At 49.0% G+C, this 18,393-nt stretch overlaps 1 protein-coding gene across 1 annotated transcript in view; it reads right to left on the bottom strand.

Annotated features, from left to right (window-relative positions):
• Positions 1–4,259: 4,259 nt before the first annotated feature.
• EMWEY_00000620 (hypothetical protein, conserved) overlaps positions 4,260–18,393 on the bottom strand; it is a gene marked incomplete at both ends in the record, with an annotated part of 30,761 nt that continues 16,627 nt past the window's right edge. The window contains 25 exons of the mRNA XM_013478345.1: positions 4,260–4,364; positions 4,539–4,883; positions 5,370–6,242; positions 6,558–7,000; positions 7,092–7,174; positions 7,365–7,573; positions 7,749–8,193; positions 8,321–8,702; positions 8,873–9,043; positions 9,227–9,275; positions 9,612–9,852; positions 10,120–10,216; positions 10,410–10,515; positions 10,692–10,760; positions 10,912–10,998; positions 11,183–11,369; positions 11,546–11,592; positions 11,793–11,927; positions 12,115–12,700; positions 12,968–15,443; positions 15,606–15,831; positions 15,952–16,025; positions 16,248–16,845; positions 17,111–18,034; positions 18,198–18,294. Of these exons, the coding sequence (XP_013333799.1) occupies positions 4,260–4,364; positions 4,539–4,883; positions 5,370–6,242; positions 6,558–7,000; positions 7,092–7,174; positions 7,365–7,573; positions 7,749–8,193; positions 8,321–8,702; positions 8,873–9,043; positions 9,227–9,275; positions 9,612–9,852; positions 10,120–10,216; positions 10,410–10,515; positions 10,692–10,760; positions 10,912–10,998; positions 11,183–11,369; positions 11,546–11,592; positions 11,793–11,927; positions 12,115–12,700; positions 12,968–15,443; positions 15,606–15,831; positions 15,952–16,025; positions 16,248–16,845; positions 17,111–18,034; positions 18,198–18,294 (9,055 nt within the window). The remainder of the gene's footprint in view (positions 4,365–4,538; positions 4,884–5,369; positions 6,243–6,557; positions 7,001–7,091; positions 7,175–7,364; positions 7,574–7,748; positions 8,194–8,320; positions 8,703–8,872; positions 9,044–9,226; positions 9,276–9,611; positions 9,853–10,119; positions 10,217–10,409; positions 10,516–10,691; positions 10,761–10,911; positions 10,999–11,182; positions 11,370–11,545; positions 11,593–11,792; positions 11,928–12,114; positions 12,701–12,967; positions 15,444–15,605; positions 15,832–15,951; positions 16,026–16,247; positions 16,846–17,110; positions 18,035–18,197; positions 18,295–18,393) is intronic.

The following is an 18,393-nucleotide window of genomic DNA, read 5'->3' on the forward strand; positions in this document are numbered from 1 at the left end:
AGCAGCAGCAGCAACAGCAGCAGCAACAGCAGCAGCAGCAGCAGCAGCAGCAGCAGCAGCAGCAGCACGACACATTCATGTCTCCTGGCTTAATATAATAAATAAAACATTTTTATTAAAGTCCCACAAATATAAATTGCTGCTGCTGCTGCTGCAGCAGCACCATCCAGTGCTGCTGCTGCTGCTGCTGCGACAGCAGCCGCGGCAGCAGCAGCGGCAACAGCAACAGCAGCAGCAGCAGCAGCAGCAGCAGCAGCAGCTGCTGCTGCTGCTGCTGCTGCCATCGGTGCAGCAGACGTTTGAATTCTGTTCTGTTTAGGCAAACAAAGGAATGCGAGTTCATAAAGTTTATTTATTTAGTGTTTATATATAGACAAAAGGACAGTTCCTTGCCTGCTGCTGCTGCTGCTGCTGCTGCTATATACTGCTGCTGCTGCTGCTGCTGTGGCTGCTGTTTGCATGCGGATTTGTCGGGTATATTCAGCAGCTACAACAAATACACGGGGATATAAATAAATTTCTTGCTGCAGCAGAAGACGTATAGCAGCAACCTCTTTGCTGCTGCTGCTATATTTTGCTGCATTTGCTGCTGCTGCTGCTGCTGCTGCTGCTCCTGTCTTTGCTGCAACAGCAGCAGATAGGCCACATCAGCAGAGAGCGACATTTACTGGGCTAGCCTCCCCATTCCTTACAACTTCTTTATCTTGGTGTACCCGCAACTGCAGCAGCAGCAGCAGCAGCAGCAGCAGCACCAGCTACTGCAGCACCAGCTACAGCAGCACTAGCATTATATACCATCATTTACTTACTATAAAATATTACCAGCAGCAACAGCAACAACAGCAACAGGAACAGCAACAGAAACTGCAGCAGCAGCAGCAGCAACAGCAGCAACAGCAGCAGCAGCAGCAGCAGCAGCAACAGCAGCAGCAGCTGCTGCTATTTATAAGAAATTATTTTCTTGTCTTATAAATTATTTTGCTGCAATGACGAACGTAGCGAGGGAACTCTTAAAAAAACAATTTATTGGTTAGTCCTGTTTTTTTTTTCTTCTTTTTTTTCCTCTTTTTTTTCTTCTTTTCTTCCTTTATTCTCTTATTCTACTGTTTTTGTTGTTGCTGCTGCTGCTGTTGCTGTTGCTGTTGCTGTTGCTGTTGCTGCTGCTATTATTGCTGCTGCTGTTGCTGTTGCTGCTCTTCCTTGCTTACTCCCTGTCTCTATTCCCATTACTACTACTACTACTACTGTTGCTGCTGCTGTTGTTGTTGCTGCTGCTGCTGCTCTATTCCTTACCACCACCAACCCCACCTCATAACCATTTAAAATATTCGCCTTATTCCTGTCTATCGAATAGAATAAGAATAAGAAGATAAGAATAAATATAGAATAATAAAAAAGAATAAGAAAAGAATATGTATAGAAAAATGTGTATTTTTTTTTTCAGAATTATCACGTGATGCACCAAGTGGATGCTCTGTTGGACTAGATGATGAAAGTAATTTTTTTAGTTGGAGAATTTGCTTTGAAGGTCCACCAGATACATTTTATGAGGGTGGAATTTTTCAGGCATCATTAAAATTTCCTCAAGATTTTCCAAATAGTCCACCAGAAATGGTATTTCAACAAGATATGTGGCATCCTAATGGTAAATATATTTATATATATATATTTATTCATTTTATTTATTTATTTTGTTTTTTTATTCCTTTTCTCTTTCTTTTAACCGTTTAAATTGTCTCTTTATCTCTTCTTTTCTCTATTTTATGACTCATCCATATCCTATTTCAACAATATATGTTACATCCTAATCGTAAATATATACATCAATATTATTATTTTTTATTTATCTTTTTGTTTTATTCTTCTTTTTATTGCATTTATTCTCTTTTGCTCGTTAAAATTGTGTATTTATTGATGTATTTATGTCCTTTTTTCTTTATTTTATGACTAATCTATATAGTACACCAGAAATGGTCTTTATGGGGTAAATAAATAATTGTATTTATTTATTTATATTTATTTATATTTATTTATATTTATTTGTATTCATTATTTATTATTATTATTTTTATTATTTTTATTATCTTTATGGCGTTATAATGGTGTATTTATTGATATATTTGTGTCCTTTTTTCTTTAATTTACGTCCCGTAAACCCCAAACCCTAAACCCTAAACCCTAAACCCTAAAATAATAATACACCATTAAAAATAAAAATTTGTTGTGTTTTTAATACCTTATTCTGTTTGTCTTTGTGCGTGTGTTAATAATATGCATAAATAAATAAATAAATGAATAAAATAAAGTATTTCCTGATGGTAGAGTATGTATAAGTATATTACATCCACCTGGACAAGATATGTTTAATGAGCAAGAAACACCAGAAGAAAGATGGAGACCTATCTTAGGTGTTGAGGCTATCCTTGTCTCTGTTATATCTATGCTAGGAGAGCCTAATATTGAATCACCTGCTAATGTTGATGCTGCTGTATGCATAACAATACCCTAAACCCTCATAAACCCTCATAAACCCTCATAAACCCTAAACCCTTAAAAACCCTAAACCCTAAACCCTCATAAACCCTAAATCCTAAACCCTAATATTCACTTAGATACACTCATTTTAGGTGTTGAGGATACTCAATACTAGGAGGGAGAGCCCTTAAATTCTAAACCCTAAACCCTAAACCCTAATTCCTAAACCCTAAATACTAAACCCTTTTATCTACTAGGCAAACCCTAATTCTCAAGAATTGGATCTAACACTACAAACCCTAATCCGGTGTTATAGTTTAATTAACAACAGCAAACCCTAGATAGTAGAGGACATGGAAGGGAGGTGGTGGAAGTCTGCCTAGGGTTTAGGGTTTGTGTTATTGAGGGTTTAGGGTTTAGGGTTTAGGGTTTGTGGTGTTGTGCTTGATAGAATATGTATAAAAATAATATTCAAGAATATAAGAAGAAAGTTCGCGCTATAGCAAGAAAAAGTGTTGAAGGTTAAGAAAATGTTATTACATAACGTAGCTAGCTAGCTAGCTAGCTAGCTAGCTATATATATGCATATACATATATATAGCTAGCTGACTAAGCTAGCCACCTAACTGACTGGCTAGCTTTTTGCTAGCCAGCTAGCTAAAGAAGGGGGCAGCCGACCTCTCGGCTGGCTAGCCAACCGGCTAACTGCTTGTGTTTTCCTAGGCGACTAGCTGGAGGTATGTATAGCTAGCTGATGGTGGGTAGCGCTAGACGGCCAGCTAGCTAGCCAGGCGCGTGGCTAGCTGTAGCGTTTGCCTGGCTAGACTGAGTTTTTGCCTGGCCTGCTAGCTGTTTAGGGTCTCGTCGCTAGCTGCTGCTGCTGCGGTCTAATGGTCCCTCTGCCTCGGCCAGTCAGCTAGCTAGCAGGCCAGCTAGCCAGCTAGCCAGCTGGCTAATAGCTACCTAGCAAGCTGCCGAGGGGGCCGCTCTAGCTAGCTAGCTAGCGGGGATAGTGGAGGAGGCAGTCAGCCTCCTCTTAGCCGGGACAACCTCCTGATTGGCCTGCGGAAGTAACGTCACGAGGTGCTGGCTAGCTAGCTAGCTATCTAGCTAACTAGCCAGCTAGCTAGCTGGCTTGGCAGCTAGCCAAGTGCAGACGGCTCTGTTGCTGACTCTGCTTATCTTTTTATCTACAAACCTGAAGTTCTGCTGCCGGGGTGCAACGGCTACGTTTCTATACACTTATATATACATATATACATATATATTATTAGATTATTTTATATATTATTTATATTATTATATTATTATATTATATATTATAGTTGGCTTGCTAGCTGTCTAGTATAGCTGTTGAGCTCGCATAGTTGCTTGGGCATATAGCTGGCAAGGTAGTTAGTGCTTAAGGAGCTTTAGGGTTTAGGGTTTAGCAAGTAGGGTTTAGCAACAAAACACTATATTGGGGTGTATATACACCTTAATTAAATTAAATCGGTTAAGGAGGGCCCATTGCCCGAGAGAAAAACAATATTCCCTGGGGGTTTGAGCTGCAAAGGCTGGCTAGCTAGCTGGCTAGCTAGCCAGACGATCAGCTAACTGGCTAGCTAGTTGACTAGCTAGCTGGCTCGCTACAGTACAGTAGGCTACTACAATGCCAACTGCAGCAGCAGCGAGGCGGTGCTAAAACTGGCAGACAGGGGAGGGGTGCAGGCGCCAGCTGGTTAGCCGTCCAGCTATCCAGCTAGCTATTTATCTATTTAGCTAGCTAGCTAGCTAGCTAGCGGCTAGTACCAAGCTTGCCATGTGGGCTTAGCAGTGGCGAGGAAATCCTTGCGGGTGGCGATGCGGATGAGAAGAGCGACTTGCGAGTCAATAGGCAGCTGATCAGGCTGCAGCACAAAAAAGAAGAAAAAAATAAAAAAAATATTAAATAAACAAGAAAAATACGGATAAAAATTATAATGGACAAAGACGCGCCAAAAAAATAAGGTATAAAAATCAACAACCACAAAATCTAAACCCTAAACCCTAAACCCTAAACCCTAAACCCTTGATGTGCTTACTTTCGGTTCAGCAGCAGGTTGTGGTGTTCCTTGTAGTCTTTTGAGTATTTCGGATATTCTGCTGATATTGATATCAACAACACGACGAATAGCAACAGTTTCTTCTGTACTATTATAATTGCTGCTGCTGCTGCTGTTGCTGATGTTGCTGGTGTTGCTGTTGTATGTGTTGCTGCTAATGTTGCTGATGTTACTGTTGATACTGTTATTACTTGCTGCAGAAACTTGTTGTTGTTGTTGCCCATTCCCTGCCTGCGGGCTAATATTATCATTATTCTGTTGCTGTTGCTGTTGCTGTTGTTGCTGTTGCAGGAGAATATGTTGCTGCTGCTGCTGCTGCTGTTTCTGTCTATAGAAGAAAGTAACATCATCTCTTACAAGAAGAGCAGCAGCATTAGAGAAATGTGTAGAATATCTTTGTAGACAACAAACTAATGTATACATAGATGCAGGTAAGAGTCCAATCTTACCAAATACATCAATAAATAATTCAATATTTCTTGTAAGACGAAATGGTAATCTATCAGCAGCAGTAAGAAGAAAAGAAGATGAACAATATGTTGCCTTTAATTCTCCTTGTTGTATCTGTCCTGTTTCTATATCTAATAATATTTTTGATGGTGTTATATCTGACATACTAAATAAATAATTCAATATACAATATAATCCATAACTTTGTGTAAATTGACGACGAAATATATTCAATTCTTCTATACATATTATTCTTTTCTGTATATATACACGAATTATATTATCTAATACTAATTCACATAAATTATTATATACACTCTGTGCTGCATCCATATGACAACTACGTTGAAATTCAGATACCCATCGTTGTTCTTGTTGTTGCTGTTGTTGCTGCTGCTGATGCTGCTGGTGCTGCTGCTGTTGTTGATGATATTGTTGTTGTTGCTGTTGTTCTTGCTGTTGCTGTTGTTGTTGTTGTTGTTGCTGTTCTTGCTGCTGCTGTTGGTCATATACGGGTGCTGATGATCCTTGGCTTGATGTATTGCTGCTGCCGTTCATCGTGTTGTTGTTGCTGCTGCTGTTGTTGTTGCTGCTGCTGTTGCTGCTGCTGTTGATGCCATTCTCGCTGTTGCTCCTGGGGAGCCCATCTGCTGCTGATCCTGCAACACCATTCTTCTGCACACCAGCAGCATTGTCAGCTGCTGACGCATTCGTACCGGGAGTAACAGCAGAACTATCCCCTGCTGCTGCAGCAACAGGTTCTAGCGGCTGCAGCTCGAGTATACGATCAAGGAGTTGCTGCTGCTCCTTATCCTGACAGAAACCAGGAGCTGTAAGAATCTGCATCAGCTGCTGCGGAAGCCTCCTCATACTGCCATTGTTGCTGCTGTTGCTGCTATTGGCAGCATTAGTGGTAGGCTGGTTCGGTAGTCCAGTTGCAGGCTGCCCTTGCTGCTGCTGACCTTGCTGCTGTTGCTGTTGCCCTTGCTGCTGCTGCTGTCCTTGCTGCTGCATGGTATTGTTGTTGTTATTTTCTGTGAGTATACGTAATGCATGCTGCAACATTTTATTATTGATCTCATAGGTCATCATCTTACGGTGCAGCAGCACAGGAAGATCAGGGTCTGTCTTTGCTGGATCTGCTGCTGCTCTTGATGTCTCATTAAGTATTTGCTGCAGCGTTACTTGTGATGGTGAATCCTCTAATAATCTGCATCTAGGGTGTATAGACACCTGAGCAGATAGAGGGAATGTAAGACCTCTACGTCTTGATGGATTATGCTGCAGCAGCAAACGATTTAGCTGCAGCAGCAGACACAGCAGCCGCTGCTCTGTCCTTTGATGGGCTGTTGTATAAGGTTGTACAAGATAACAATAACTACATCCATTACTAGCAATAAATTCAACTCTTTTTAGTGTATAATGTGATCTAGTTACGCATGTATAAGATGTACCAAACTGTTGTATATATACAGCAGGACGCTGCTGCTGCGGTCCCTGCAGCAGCAAACCTCTCTCTACTAGCTGCAGCAGACGAAGACCGGGTACCTCTATCTCTACACTAACACGCATAAATACATCACATAAAGAAGCACCAACATCCTCCAATGGGGCTTGCTGATCTTGACTCTGTGCATGCACTGTTAGATAATCTTTCCATCTCTTTAGCTTAGCAATAACCTCACACAAGCCCACATTGCTGCTGCCGTTATTGTTGCTGCTGGGGCTGTTATTGCTGCTGTTGCTGCTGCTGCTGCTGCTGTTTGTTGGGGTTGGAGGAGGGTCGGGAGATGCGGCAAATTCAAAGTCCGCCTTAAAGACCGGCCATAGACTTCGCATCACACGACGGGTTGACTCAGCAGCAGCACCACCGCAGCAGCAACCGCTGCGGCTGCTAACACCTCTCCTGCTCTTGCTGCTGCCGCTGCTGCTGTTACTGCTGCTGCTTCCAGTACTACTATTACTACTACCAGGAGGTAGAGGAGGAGGCTCTGTACCATAACGACTCTTAAATCGAGAAACAATATTTACCCTTAAGAACTGTGCAGCAACAGATGGCAATGTGTTGCTGCCATGGGGTACCTCTAAGCACTGCTGCAGCAAAGTACGAACAGCACATATTATCTCGTCTACTGTTGATGGCTTCGCGTGAGCAACCAACTCCTCTGCGCAACACACACAGACACACAGACACGCAAACCCTAAACCCTAGACCCTAAACTCAAGAACCGCAAAGCCTAATAGGTAAGCCCTAAACCCTAGACATTAGACACTAAACAGTTCATCTTGCCTGCAAGATGGTCGAGGGCGATGCACTGGGGAGTAAACGAGGCCCTAAAGACAGTCATTAACCACGAGAGGAGCGTAAGGCTTTGCTGCTGCTGCGGTAGGTGCTGTTGCTGCTGTTGTTGCTGTTGCTGCTGAGGTGGCTTCAGGGTCTGCAGGAGTTGCTGCTGCGCATACTGCTCCCTCTTCTCCAAATAAGCCGTCCTAATATCGAAGTACAGCTGCTGCGGCGCCTGCAGAAGCAGCGCGTACAGCAGCCGCTCCAGCTCCGCCGCTTCCTGAAAGCACCACCACCAGCAGCAGAAGCAGCAGTTGCAACAGCAGGGCACAACAAACCCTTCGCGACAAAAACAGCACATAACAAGCGCTAGAAGCAAGACAAACTAAATACGAAGCAGCAGCACTAACTGCAGCACTACCAAGCCACACCAGCAGCAGCAGCAACAGCCGTACCGGCCTATCAAGTCCAGTCAACATTTGCGGTAGCCATGGCAGCAGCTGCTGCGGTTGTGTGCACTTAGCCATCAGCTGTCTAAACACTCGGAGGCACAGCGAAGATTCTTTGCCTGCTGCTGCCGCTGCAGATGGAGCTCCTCCTGTTGCAGATGGCCCAGCTGCTGCTGCACCGGGGGACTGCGTCGTGTCGCTCGGGGCAGCAGGGGACGTCAATCCAGCAGCAGCCGCAGCTGCTGCTCCTGGGCCGGCAGAAGCATCAACAGGAGTTCCAGCAGCAGCAGCTGCGACGGCTGCTGAGGGATCTAACGGGGCTGCTGCCGCGGCTGCTGCTGCTGCTGCTGTTGCTGCTGCTGCTGCTGCCGTGGGGGTAGGCGGGCGCGTGTCTCCGTCGTAGGACAACAGCCACAGAACGCGAGACATGTACAGAGAACTCTTAGCAGGTCTGCATTCAAACACCCAAACCCTAGAATGTAAACCCTAAACTGCACACCGTAAACCCTAGCTAGTAAACCCTAAGCCCTGAAACTAAAGCCCTAAATCCTGAAACTAAAACCATAAAACCTGAGTACCTGAGCTGTATGTCCATCACGTATCCTGTTACTGCTGCTGCCAGGTGCAGCTGCAGCGCCGCCCAGTCGGTTGGAGTTGGCTCTGCAAAACTGGCATCATTCTTGCTGCTGCTGGTGGTGTTGCTGGTGCTGGTGCTGCTGTTGCCGTCGACACTGTCCTGCTGCATTGACTGGTTTTGCATGGATTGCTGTTGTTGCCGCTGCAGCAGCAACATCTGCTGCTGCTGTTGCTGCTGTTGCATCTGTTGCTGCTGGTGCCGCTGCTTCAATGCAGCTAAGAATAAGGTGTCATGCAGCTTTGCCCAGCACAACCAAGCAGGGCCATACAACGGCTGCAGCAGCAAAACGGTGCGCAGCACCGACTCCGCTTCCTGTGCAAGCTCTGCAGAAGAAAGAAGCAGCAACACAACAGCAGCATATTTGATAATATATACAATTGCTGTTGGTGCACCTGCAACTAGGCCGGCTGCCGCAGCAATATCTACCTGCACAGGAAGCCCCTGACGCGTAGAGAAGCAGCAGCAGCAGCAGCAGCAGCAATAGCAAACCTACCGTCCCTAGACAACCCCGGGTGTTGTTCCGGCTCATTAGAGGCATGCAAACGATGCAGCAGCTTCGCTTTAAGCAGCAGCAGCTGCAGACTTTGCTGCTGCAGCTGCGGTTGCTGCCACTGAGGGCCCTCGGAGAGAGCTTCCATGTCTAACGAATTCAGCAGCTGGACACCTGCAACAAGCAGAAGCAGCAGCAGCAGCAGCAACAGTGCAGATGTCACTTCACAAACATATGATACTCCACACCTGTGGCATTACAGTTTCTGCAGTATGCTGAAGTTGTAGCAGCAGAAATGATAACATGAGCAGCAGCAGCAGCAGCAGCAGCAGTAGCACAAGCGAATGCTAATCTTACCAGCGACCCAATGCGATGGTTCATCCAGGCACAGTTTTGCCTTCTCCACCTGCAGCCACAGCAACACTCCAAACCCTAAACCCTAAACCCTAAATATTGAACTCAGCCAAGATACAAATACGAGGAACACTGAGCAGAGGGAGTACCCATGGAGTTCCACCTCTGCTGCAGCAGCAACAGCAGCAGCAACAGCATCAATATAAACACAGAACAGGAGCACCATCATGCATATCAGTATGAAGATAAGCGGCAGCATCATTACGACTATCCAATTCTAATTATAATAAAAATGAGAAGAAAAATAAACATAAATATACAAATAGAATATATTTAAATATATAAATAAAAAAAGTATAAGTATAAATAAGAATACATTCATATATACCAGTGCCTGTAGGTGCTCCTGTGCATAGGCGGGCTGATTGAATGCTGGTAGATGCTGAAGTTTAATAAGAAGCGCCAAAGAAATATCTCTTAATTCGTGAGCACTTCTTGTAATAGCAGCAAAACGTAACATTGTCCAGGGTAAATCTTGTAAGAAAGGAGGCAAAAATTTCTTCTCTTCTCTTGATAGATGAGGAGAGGCAGATACTGCAGACTGTACAATACTAAACACGAAATTACGCCTGTAGAGATATACACATACATACATTATACACCACAAACCCTAAACCGTAAAACCTAATAAGCCCTAGCAAACCCTAATAAACCAGAAACATAATAAACCCTAAACACTTCAACCTTAGGAGACCTTGAGAACAAGGGCTCCTACAGCCGGAACCCTACTAATAGTATACAACACGACCAACGGGTACGGGACCAGCGGATACGCTCAATGCAAGGAAATCACAAACCCTAAACCCTAAACCCTAAACCCTAAACCCTTCACTTACCAAACAAAGAGGTCGTTCCAACAACTAATCGCGTCGCAGTCGTTTGGCAGACGATCCCTCCATGCATTCAAAGTTGTCCGCACAAGCGGCACCTCGCCTGGCACCACAAACCCTAAACCCTAAACCCTTGACCCTTCACACTAGAAACGTAACCCCAGTGTACACACGAAACTCCACAGAGGGTACACAAAAAATTCCCCTCCACCACTGTTGCCTCTGTGTTACACCCTCTTGACTCCGAACCCTAGACCCCTGACTGTAAACCCTAAACCCTAGATCGCGAAACACACCTGGGCTACTCATCTTCTTGGCGAGATGAAGAATAAGTTTGTAACCCTCAAGCAGCTCCACGTACAGCTGGAACTGCAGCAGCAGCGGCACGTGAGCTTCGGTCGGCTGCAGAAACAAACATACCCTAAACCCTAAAACGTAAACCCTAGTAAACCCTAAGCCCAAGTCAAGGAGTGCTCTGCAACTGCAGCCAAGGGTAAGAAGCGATCGGCAGCATGCGCCAAAGTAGAACAGCATCTCCTTAAATTGATTTTCTGTAGGGTCGAGGGTTTAGGGTTTACGATGAGAGGCAGGCTTCTCCAAGACTGCAACAGCAGCCGCTGGACTTCAGCGCAGTGCATGTCGATCTCCTGCAACATACAACCATAAACCCTAAACCCTAAACCGTAAACACTAGGGCAGTGGGGAAGCATTCACCTGACGGCTGTGGTCAGAGCACTCTCCGACTGCCACCTTACGGTTTTACAACTTAAGAATTAGGGTTTAGGGTTTAGAGTGTACCTGCAGCTTCTCCGTCCGAATCCAAGGCCGGGAGTCTGTCTCCAACTGGCCTTTGGGGTATAAAACTTCATGAAGCGATTGGTAAGTCTGCAAACCCCAAATCCAAAACCCTAAACCCTAACCCGTAAACCCTACGCTCTGAAGCGCAACTACACCTTAAATCCTAGACATAAACCCTAACCCTAAACCCAAGCACTCAGCTCTAAGCCTCATACCAAATCCTAGAGTGAAAACAGTAAACCCTAAACCCTAAACCCTCGAGTTAATGTACCTGGCAGAGTTTGGTGGCAGGCTCTGTTATCTGATGCAGCTGCAGCAGCCTATCGATCTCCCCCCAGTGCTGCAGCTTTGCTGCACACTGCAGAGACAGCCGAGATCTCCGTGCGGCTGCCTGCGATACTTCGTGCAAAGAATTCCATCTATTCAACTCGCGGCAGCAGTCGATCCACAGACGCTCCCTGCGCACAAACACTCAAGCCTCAAAACGCAACCCCAGACTCTAGACCGTAAACCCTAGACCCCCCGTGTTGTTCGCATACTACATGTAGGGCAATATGCACGCAACCGCGTCCGCTACGCCTTCTCACAACCCAAACCCTAATCTCTAAACCCTAAATCTGCATTTACAACTCACCACCATGTTACCTCTTCTCTCCGCTCCTCCGTTTCCAAACGCATTCCCTGGAAAAGGAAACAAGTACAAGAAAACCCTAAACCATAAACCCTAATCCCTGTGTCCTAATCCATAGAAGCAGTTTTCCTGCTTGAGCGTGCAGAGTGCGCGGAGTTTGTACCCTCCGCTTGAGTAGTAGGGTTTAGGGTTTGAGGGGGCAGGGAGTGCTTGCCTGCGCCTGAAGAGCCTTGAGGTTAGCAACAATAACATTCTTCGCTGCACCAAAGTGACTGTGCTGCATTAACGATAAAGCAGTAACTGTGGGGAGACACTGCACACGAGTGTTTATAACACCAATCCTATAGTCTGTCTCCTCGAGGTGTGCATACACCTCAGCCAAGTGCTGCAGCAACAGCAAACACCCGCAAACAACCGTAAACCCTAAACCCTAAAGAACAGAGGCAGAAAACAGAAAAAATAAACCCTACTAACAGCGGCAACAACCTTGATCGCAGCAACATTGAATCCTAGCAACAACACCACCACACAATCTAAGGAACCCCTTCTTTATATACAACAGCTCAGCTTACAGCAGCAGCCTTCCTAGCAAGACTTGAGTACTGCTGTTGCTGCTTTTTGTATGCTGCCACTGTTGCTGCACTTTCTGGGGTCTGTCCCTCAGCAACAGCTGCTGCAGCAGCAGCTGCTGCTGTTGCTGCAGCTGGGTCTCTCTCTGGCTCGATGTCGCCATCGAAGAAGCGATACTTTCGCAGGCCGAAGTCTACACAGGAATCTTCCTGCTTCGCCTGCTGCTGCTGTTGCTGTTGCTGGGGTTGCTGCTGCTGGGGCTGCTGCTGGGGTGGTTGTTGTGACTTTGCTCCTGCAGGAGCAGCAGAAGCTGCAGCAGCAGCTGCTGCTGCATCGGCCGACGCAGTGACTGCATGCAGGTAGCTGTGTTGCAGCAGCTGCAAGCATTCTCTGCTGCAGTTGCAATGCAGCGCCAAGTGCTGCAGTACATCAACCGGCAGCAGCGGGAGCGGATCCAGCTGCAGCAGCGCCTCTAGGAAGGGTTGCAAAACGCGGCTCTTGCAGCTGCTGCTGCTGCTGCCGCCTCGCTGCAGCATCTGCTGCTGCTGCTTCGCATGTGGGTCCCCTCCCGATATGCCATCGTCGCCACTGCATACACAACCATCAAATTCTAAACCGTTAACCCTAAACCCTCATGGCTAAACCCTAACCTCTAACCCTCATAAACCGAAAATGCACACTAGTGCTAAACCCTCGAACAGTCACCGCAAAACCTTTACAGCTCCACGGGGTTCTTGCAAGAGGGTTTGTGGTTATTGATGCAGTGATAGCGGGAGTGGCGTTGCAGTGTTTAAGGTGCGTGGGTTTGTAGGGCTTATTTAGGGTATATTTAGGGTTTAGGGTTTGCTGCTGTACCTGCTGCTGTGTATCTGCCGAGATAAGAAGAGAGCAACAGCCTCAGATATATTCTCCCGCTGCTCCTCAGAGGCAATGGACCAAGCGGCTTTTAAGACAGCAGCAAGAAGGAAAGACATTAAGGGGATTGAGAAGAAAGAGACAACCTCAAGGCCACCAAAGAAGCTCTCCCCATCCTGCAGACGGCACAATTGCTGCTGCTGCTGCTGTTGAGGAGGAGAAGGAGGTAGTAGCTGCTGCATGCAGAATAAGGCGTGCTGCTGCAATGCGGATTCTAAGGATTGCTGCCACTCCTTAAACCCAGGCAGGTGCTGAGACCGCTGCAGTTGCAGATACACCTCAACCTTGTAGGCCCCGTCCTGCTTCTGCTGCTGCTGCGGTTGTTCCTGCTGCTGCTGCTGCTGCTCCTGTTGCTGCTGTTGCAGCTGCGGAGACGCGCATGCAGAGTAGGCAGCGATACCACGGGCCACCAGCGGGGGTACAGCAGCGACACCCTCAGCAGCAGCACCGTCTTCACCTTGTTTCTGCTGTTGCTGTAGAATATGGTGCAGCACGCTGATCTCGCACACGCTGTTGAGGGTCGGGGTCTGCTGCAGCTCCGGCAGCAACGGCGGCAGCAGCGCAGCAGCAGCATCGCGCAGCAGCTGCCGAGGCGGCAAAGCCGGCTGCGACAGCAAGTCAATGCTACTTAAAATGCCACTGCTGCTGTTGCTGCTGCTGCTGGCATTGAGCAGCATTAGAGACACAATTGTGTGCAGCACATTGCGCGAGGACAGAACCCCCCAGTGGGGCATCAACAGCAGCATCTGCAGCTTGTCTACACACCCAAGGGGCCGAGGCGGCAGCCGCTGCTGCTGCAGATACACTCGGTGTTGCTGCACCAGCTGCAGGTCTAGCAGCACGAGAGCTGCACGACGCACGCCAGCCACTGAAGACTGTGTGGCCTGAAGCAATGCATGCAGCAGCGGGACTGGCAGCAGCTGCGACTCGTCGACGCCAGAGGTCTGCGCGTCTGCAGCAGGGCCTCCTGGTGCAGGGGCAGCTAAAACAGGAGGAGCTGCAGCAGCTGCAGCAGCAGGATTTGGTGGTGTATCCGCTGGTTGCTCATTCTTGACTTGCTGCTGCAGTAAAGCAGGACCTAGTGCTGGTGTTGCAGCAGCAGGAGCTGCAGGAGCTGCAGCAGCTATGTGAGTACGCTCAAAGAAATCTGCAGCTCTACGAGGAGGAGAAGCAGCAAAAACAACAGCTAACCACTGCAGCAGCAGCGTAACCTCCGAGCTGCGGTGGGAAGCTAAAGGTGCAAGAGCCCCTAGCAGAAGCTGCAGCTCCTCAACAGTAAACAAACCCTTGCTGCTGTTGCTGCTGCTGTTGCTGCTGCTGCGCATGCAGCAACACTCGCTGCTGTGTACGCCGTCCATCTGCATGCGGTCACCGTTGCTGCTGCTGCTACTGCAAGAGCAGCAGGAGGCTTCGGTGTCTGCATCATAGACTCCCATATCTTTGAGGCTTCTGTAAAGGGTAGGAAGGCTACGCAGCTGCTGCTTCTTGCGTTGCTGCTGCTGCGGCGGTGCTGCTGCTGCAATCGTGTTCCACAGGTCCTCTTCCCATCTGTGAAGCTGCTGCTGCTGCTGTTGCTGCTGCTGTTGCTGCTCCTCAGCAGGCAGCTCCTGTGCTGCAGAAAAGTCAACTCCATACAAATCCTGCTCTGCAGCAGCTCGAGCCTCCTCATTATCTAGAGATGCTTCCTCTGCTGCTGATGCATCAGCTTCGCTGGCCTTACTGCCGCTGATGCTGCTGCTGCTGCCGAGACGTCGCTTTGTTCGCACTTGCTGCTCCTCATCGACGTGCTGCAAGGCTGCAGCAGCAGAACGCGCAGCAGCGGCTGCTTCTTGTTCCACTGCATCTAGCTCTTGTCTAGCGCTGCTGCTGCTGCTTCTGCTGCTGGTGCTTCGGTTTATTTCAAGCCGCAACAGCTGAACTTCCTCTAGCTGCAGCAAATCTCTCTGATGCTGCTGCTGCTGTGCTGCATAGCTGCTGCCTCTACAAGCGCTCCAACTCGCCCCGGGCACTGCTGCGAGGTTCGCGACGGCAGCAGCAGCAGCAGCACGTCTCCTGCAGCAGAGACATCCTTGGTGCTGCTGCTGCTGTTGCTTCTGCTGTGGCTGGGAAAAGAAGGGACCCAAGGCAAGCCTTGCTGCAGTGTTCAGACATCCCAAAGCTAGTGGATGCAGCGGCGAGCAGCAAGCAGCAAACGCGCGGTGCAGCGACTGCAGCATAGCAGCCTTTTCTGCTGCTGCGTTTAATGGCGCAGCACCGGCTGCCGCTGCTGCTCCAGTGGCCAAAGGATCCCCTGCAGCAGCAGCAGCAGCAGAAGCTTGTGCTGCTGCTGCCGAGCCGCGAGCACCCAATATCATGTGTGCAGACGTTGACAACATCGTTGTCAGAAACAAGAAGCAACGTACCAACGCAGTCTCCTCTGCACGCAAACCCCAAAACCCCAACCGTAAACCTTCAACCCTATGCCCCTTCGGATAGGTGTCTAACGAGGGATGCGGCCTAACCACAAGTCCTGAACAATGAACCCTCAACTCCAGTGAGCTTTCCCAATGCAGCAGAGAGACTACAGCAAAGAGCGTACGGAGTTGGGCATCCGACACGGAGGGCCTTCTATGCGGTATTGTCGCTGCAACGCCTCGGGCGATGTCTGCTGCAGCTTCGTGCATAAGGGGAAACAGCAGCCGCAGGTGTATGTACACCTCATCCGGCTGCGCCTGCTGCTGCTGCTTGCCTTTTGCCGCTGCTGCTGCTGCTGTTGAGCCGCTGATCAGTCCCCGCAGCAGCGCCACCGCTGCTGCCATCCGCACCTACAGGTTCATCAGGAAAAACCCAATGACCAAAAACATAGGCCCTAAGCACTAAGCCCTAGACTTTGGCGCGCAAACCCTACTAGGCCCTAACACTAAACCATAGGCACAGTAACTTACCGGCACGCTGTTAATTTCACAACCCTCCCCTGGTAGCAGCAAACGCTCCTTAGGATTGGACAGCGATCGCAGCCCTGCATGACAAACCTTAGACACTAAACCCTCCAGCATAAATTCCTCTTTCGACCCACACACTATTCGTGCTATTCGTGTACTATTCGTGCTATTCGTGTGCTCCACCAAAGGGTTTGTGGTTTACGGTTTACTGATAATCTTAGGGGTTTGCGAGTGTTGTGACGTTTAGAAATTCGCAAGACTGCCTGAAGGTTTAAGGGTTTAGGGCTTGCTGCTCTGACCCGTCGAAATTGCTGCAGCGATGCGCTCATACAGGAGATCTTCGGGGCTCAAGTGTTGCGGGGGAGGCGCGCTCCACCAGTTGCTGCTGCTGCTGTTGCTATTGCTGCTGCGCCAAGCAGCAAAGGCCTTTGACCCAGCACCAGCAGCAGCAAGATAGGCAGCGGAAGGGCGGTGCAGTAGCACTAACTTAGCAGTTAAGTGCTGTAGAGAAGAGCAAACCCTCGCGTTGCTGCTGCTGCAGCACGTCCCCAGCAGCAGCACCACATTACGCAGCCCCCCACGCCAAGCACAAATGGAATTTTCTACGCTGCTGTTGCTGCTGCTGTTGCTGCTGTTGCTGCTGCTGTTGCTGCTACTGATGCTGCTGTTGCAGGTAATGGTGGTGATGATGCTGTTGCTGCTGCTGCTATTGCAGCCGTTGCATGTGCAGTTTACTCCCTTGTTTTCAACGGCAACATGGGCTGCAGCCAGTGCCACCAGAAGCTGCTGTTGCTGCTGCGGCTGTTGCTGCTGGTCCTGCGCAGCATGCAAATCAATTAGTGGCAGCTGCTGCTGCCCTGCTGCTGCGACTGCTGCCGCCGCGGGTTCCGCATACACCTGCAGATACAGGAACATTTATCCAGACGCTAATCCCTGAATCTTAGATACTAAACCCTAAACCCTAGACCGTAAACCCTAAAAGCCGTGTACTTGCCTGCTGGCACAGTCTTGAAACGAGCTGCAGCGGCAGCGGCGTTTGCGGGTGTAGCTGCAGCAGCAGCGCGAGCTTCGGGAGAGCAGCAACAGCACCTGCAGCCGCAGCAGCTGCTGCTGCTGGGTCTTTGGGATTTGTTGCTAAGCAGCGGAGCAGCAGCAGCATCACGAGGTTGCACTCTGTGGTGCTGCTGCACCAGTCGTGTTGCTGCAGCTGCTGCTTCAAGTCTATATTCAACTGCTGCGCAATTGCTGCACTGCTGTCGTACACTACTTGCCCCATGTGCTGCAGCAACTTCAGCTCCTTCCGCTGCTGCTGTTGCTGCTGTTGCTCTCTGCATAGAGCCAATGCAGCTGGCAGGTCTGCAAGTATGTCATCCTGTTGCTGGTGCTGGTGCTCCTGTTGCTGCGACTCCTGTTGCTGCTGCTGCTCTCCAGAGTCCAGCCTACGGCGTTTGTCCGCTGCTGCTGCGCTGCTGTTACTGCTGCTGTCTTTGCTGCCGTTGAGCAACTGCAGCAGCACAGCCCGTCTCTCCCACGTGATAAAGATATCAAGGATTTCGAGTACATGCTTTCTGCTGTCTGTTTTCCCCGGGGCTGCGTTGCTGCTGCTGCTGCTGACATGCACCAGCTGCTGCGCTGCCCCCAGCAGCAGCTGCACCACCGAATGCCGATAGAAGAATAAAATGTGCTCGTGCTGTTGCGTCACTCTCAAGAACTGCAGCAGCGGGATATCTCCAGAGGCACGCAACAGCAGCCGCAGCCAAGAAGGCGCAAGGCGGGCGTTGTTGGTGTTGCTGCTGCTGTTGTTGGCGACGCCGCTGACGTTGTTATTGCTGTTATAGCTGCTACTGCCACCGCTGCTGCTCCCTTCTAGCTGCAGCGGCAGCAATACAGTAGGCAACCCTACAAGCTGCTGCAACAGCAAACCAGCAGCGCGACGCAGCAACTGAGGGCGGGGAGAAGCCTGCCATGATAACACGGACTGCAGCAGCAGCAGCGGCAACCGCTGCTGCTGCAGCGCCAGGTGTCTAGATACCTCAGCCAACAGGAGCACCGCCATGTGCTGTACGGCAATGCTGTCGCCTTGACACTGCGCAGATCAAACCATGAACCATAAACCATAAACCCTAAGCCCTCAAATTTAAACCATAAACCCTGTATGCTCCAGTTAATCGCATCCATGCCTTTCAGAATTCCGAGCCAGCAACGAACCCTACACTTGAGCTGATGAAGGCTAAACCCTAAACACTCACCGCTGTGCGCCACGCAAAGGACAGAAGTTGCTGCCGCGCTTTAGTGTCGTACAGCAGCAGCCGCACCGCCACCCTAACAGTCTCCAAGAAGGCCATGCTGCAGGAACAACAGCAACAACAGAATGAAGACAGGCATGAATCTGGATGCAGCAGCTGCCGTGCTGGAGCAGCAACACTGTGCGGCCAGGAACAAGCG

This window comes from Eimeria maxima, genomic scaffold (assembly GCF_000499605.1).
Source record: "Eimeria maxima Weybridge genomic scaffold, Emw_scaff4, whole genome shotgun sequence".
In the NCBI taxonomy this organism is placed as follows: Eukaryota; Apicomplexa; class Conoidasida; order Eucoccidiorida; family Eimeriidae; genus Eimeria; species Eimeria maxima.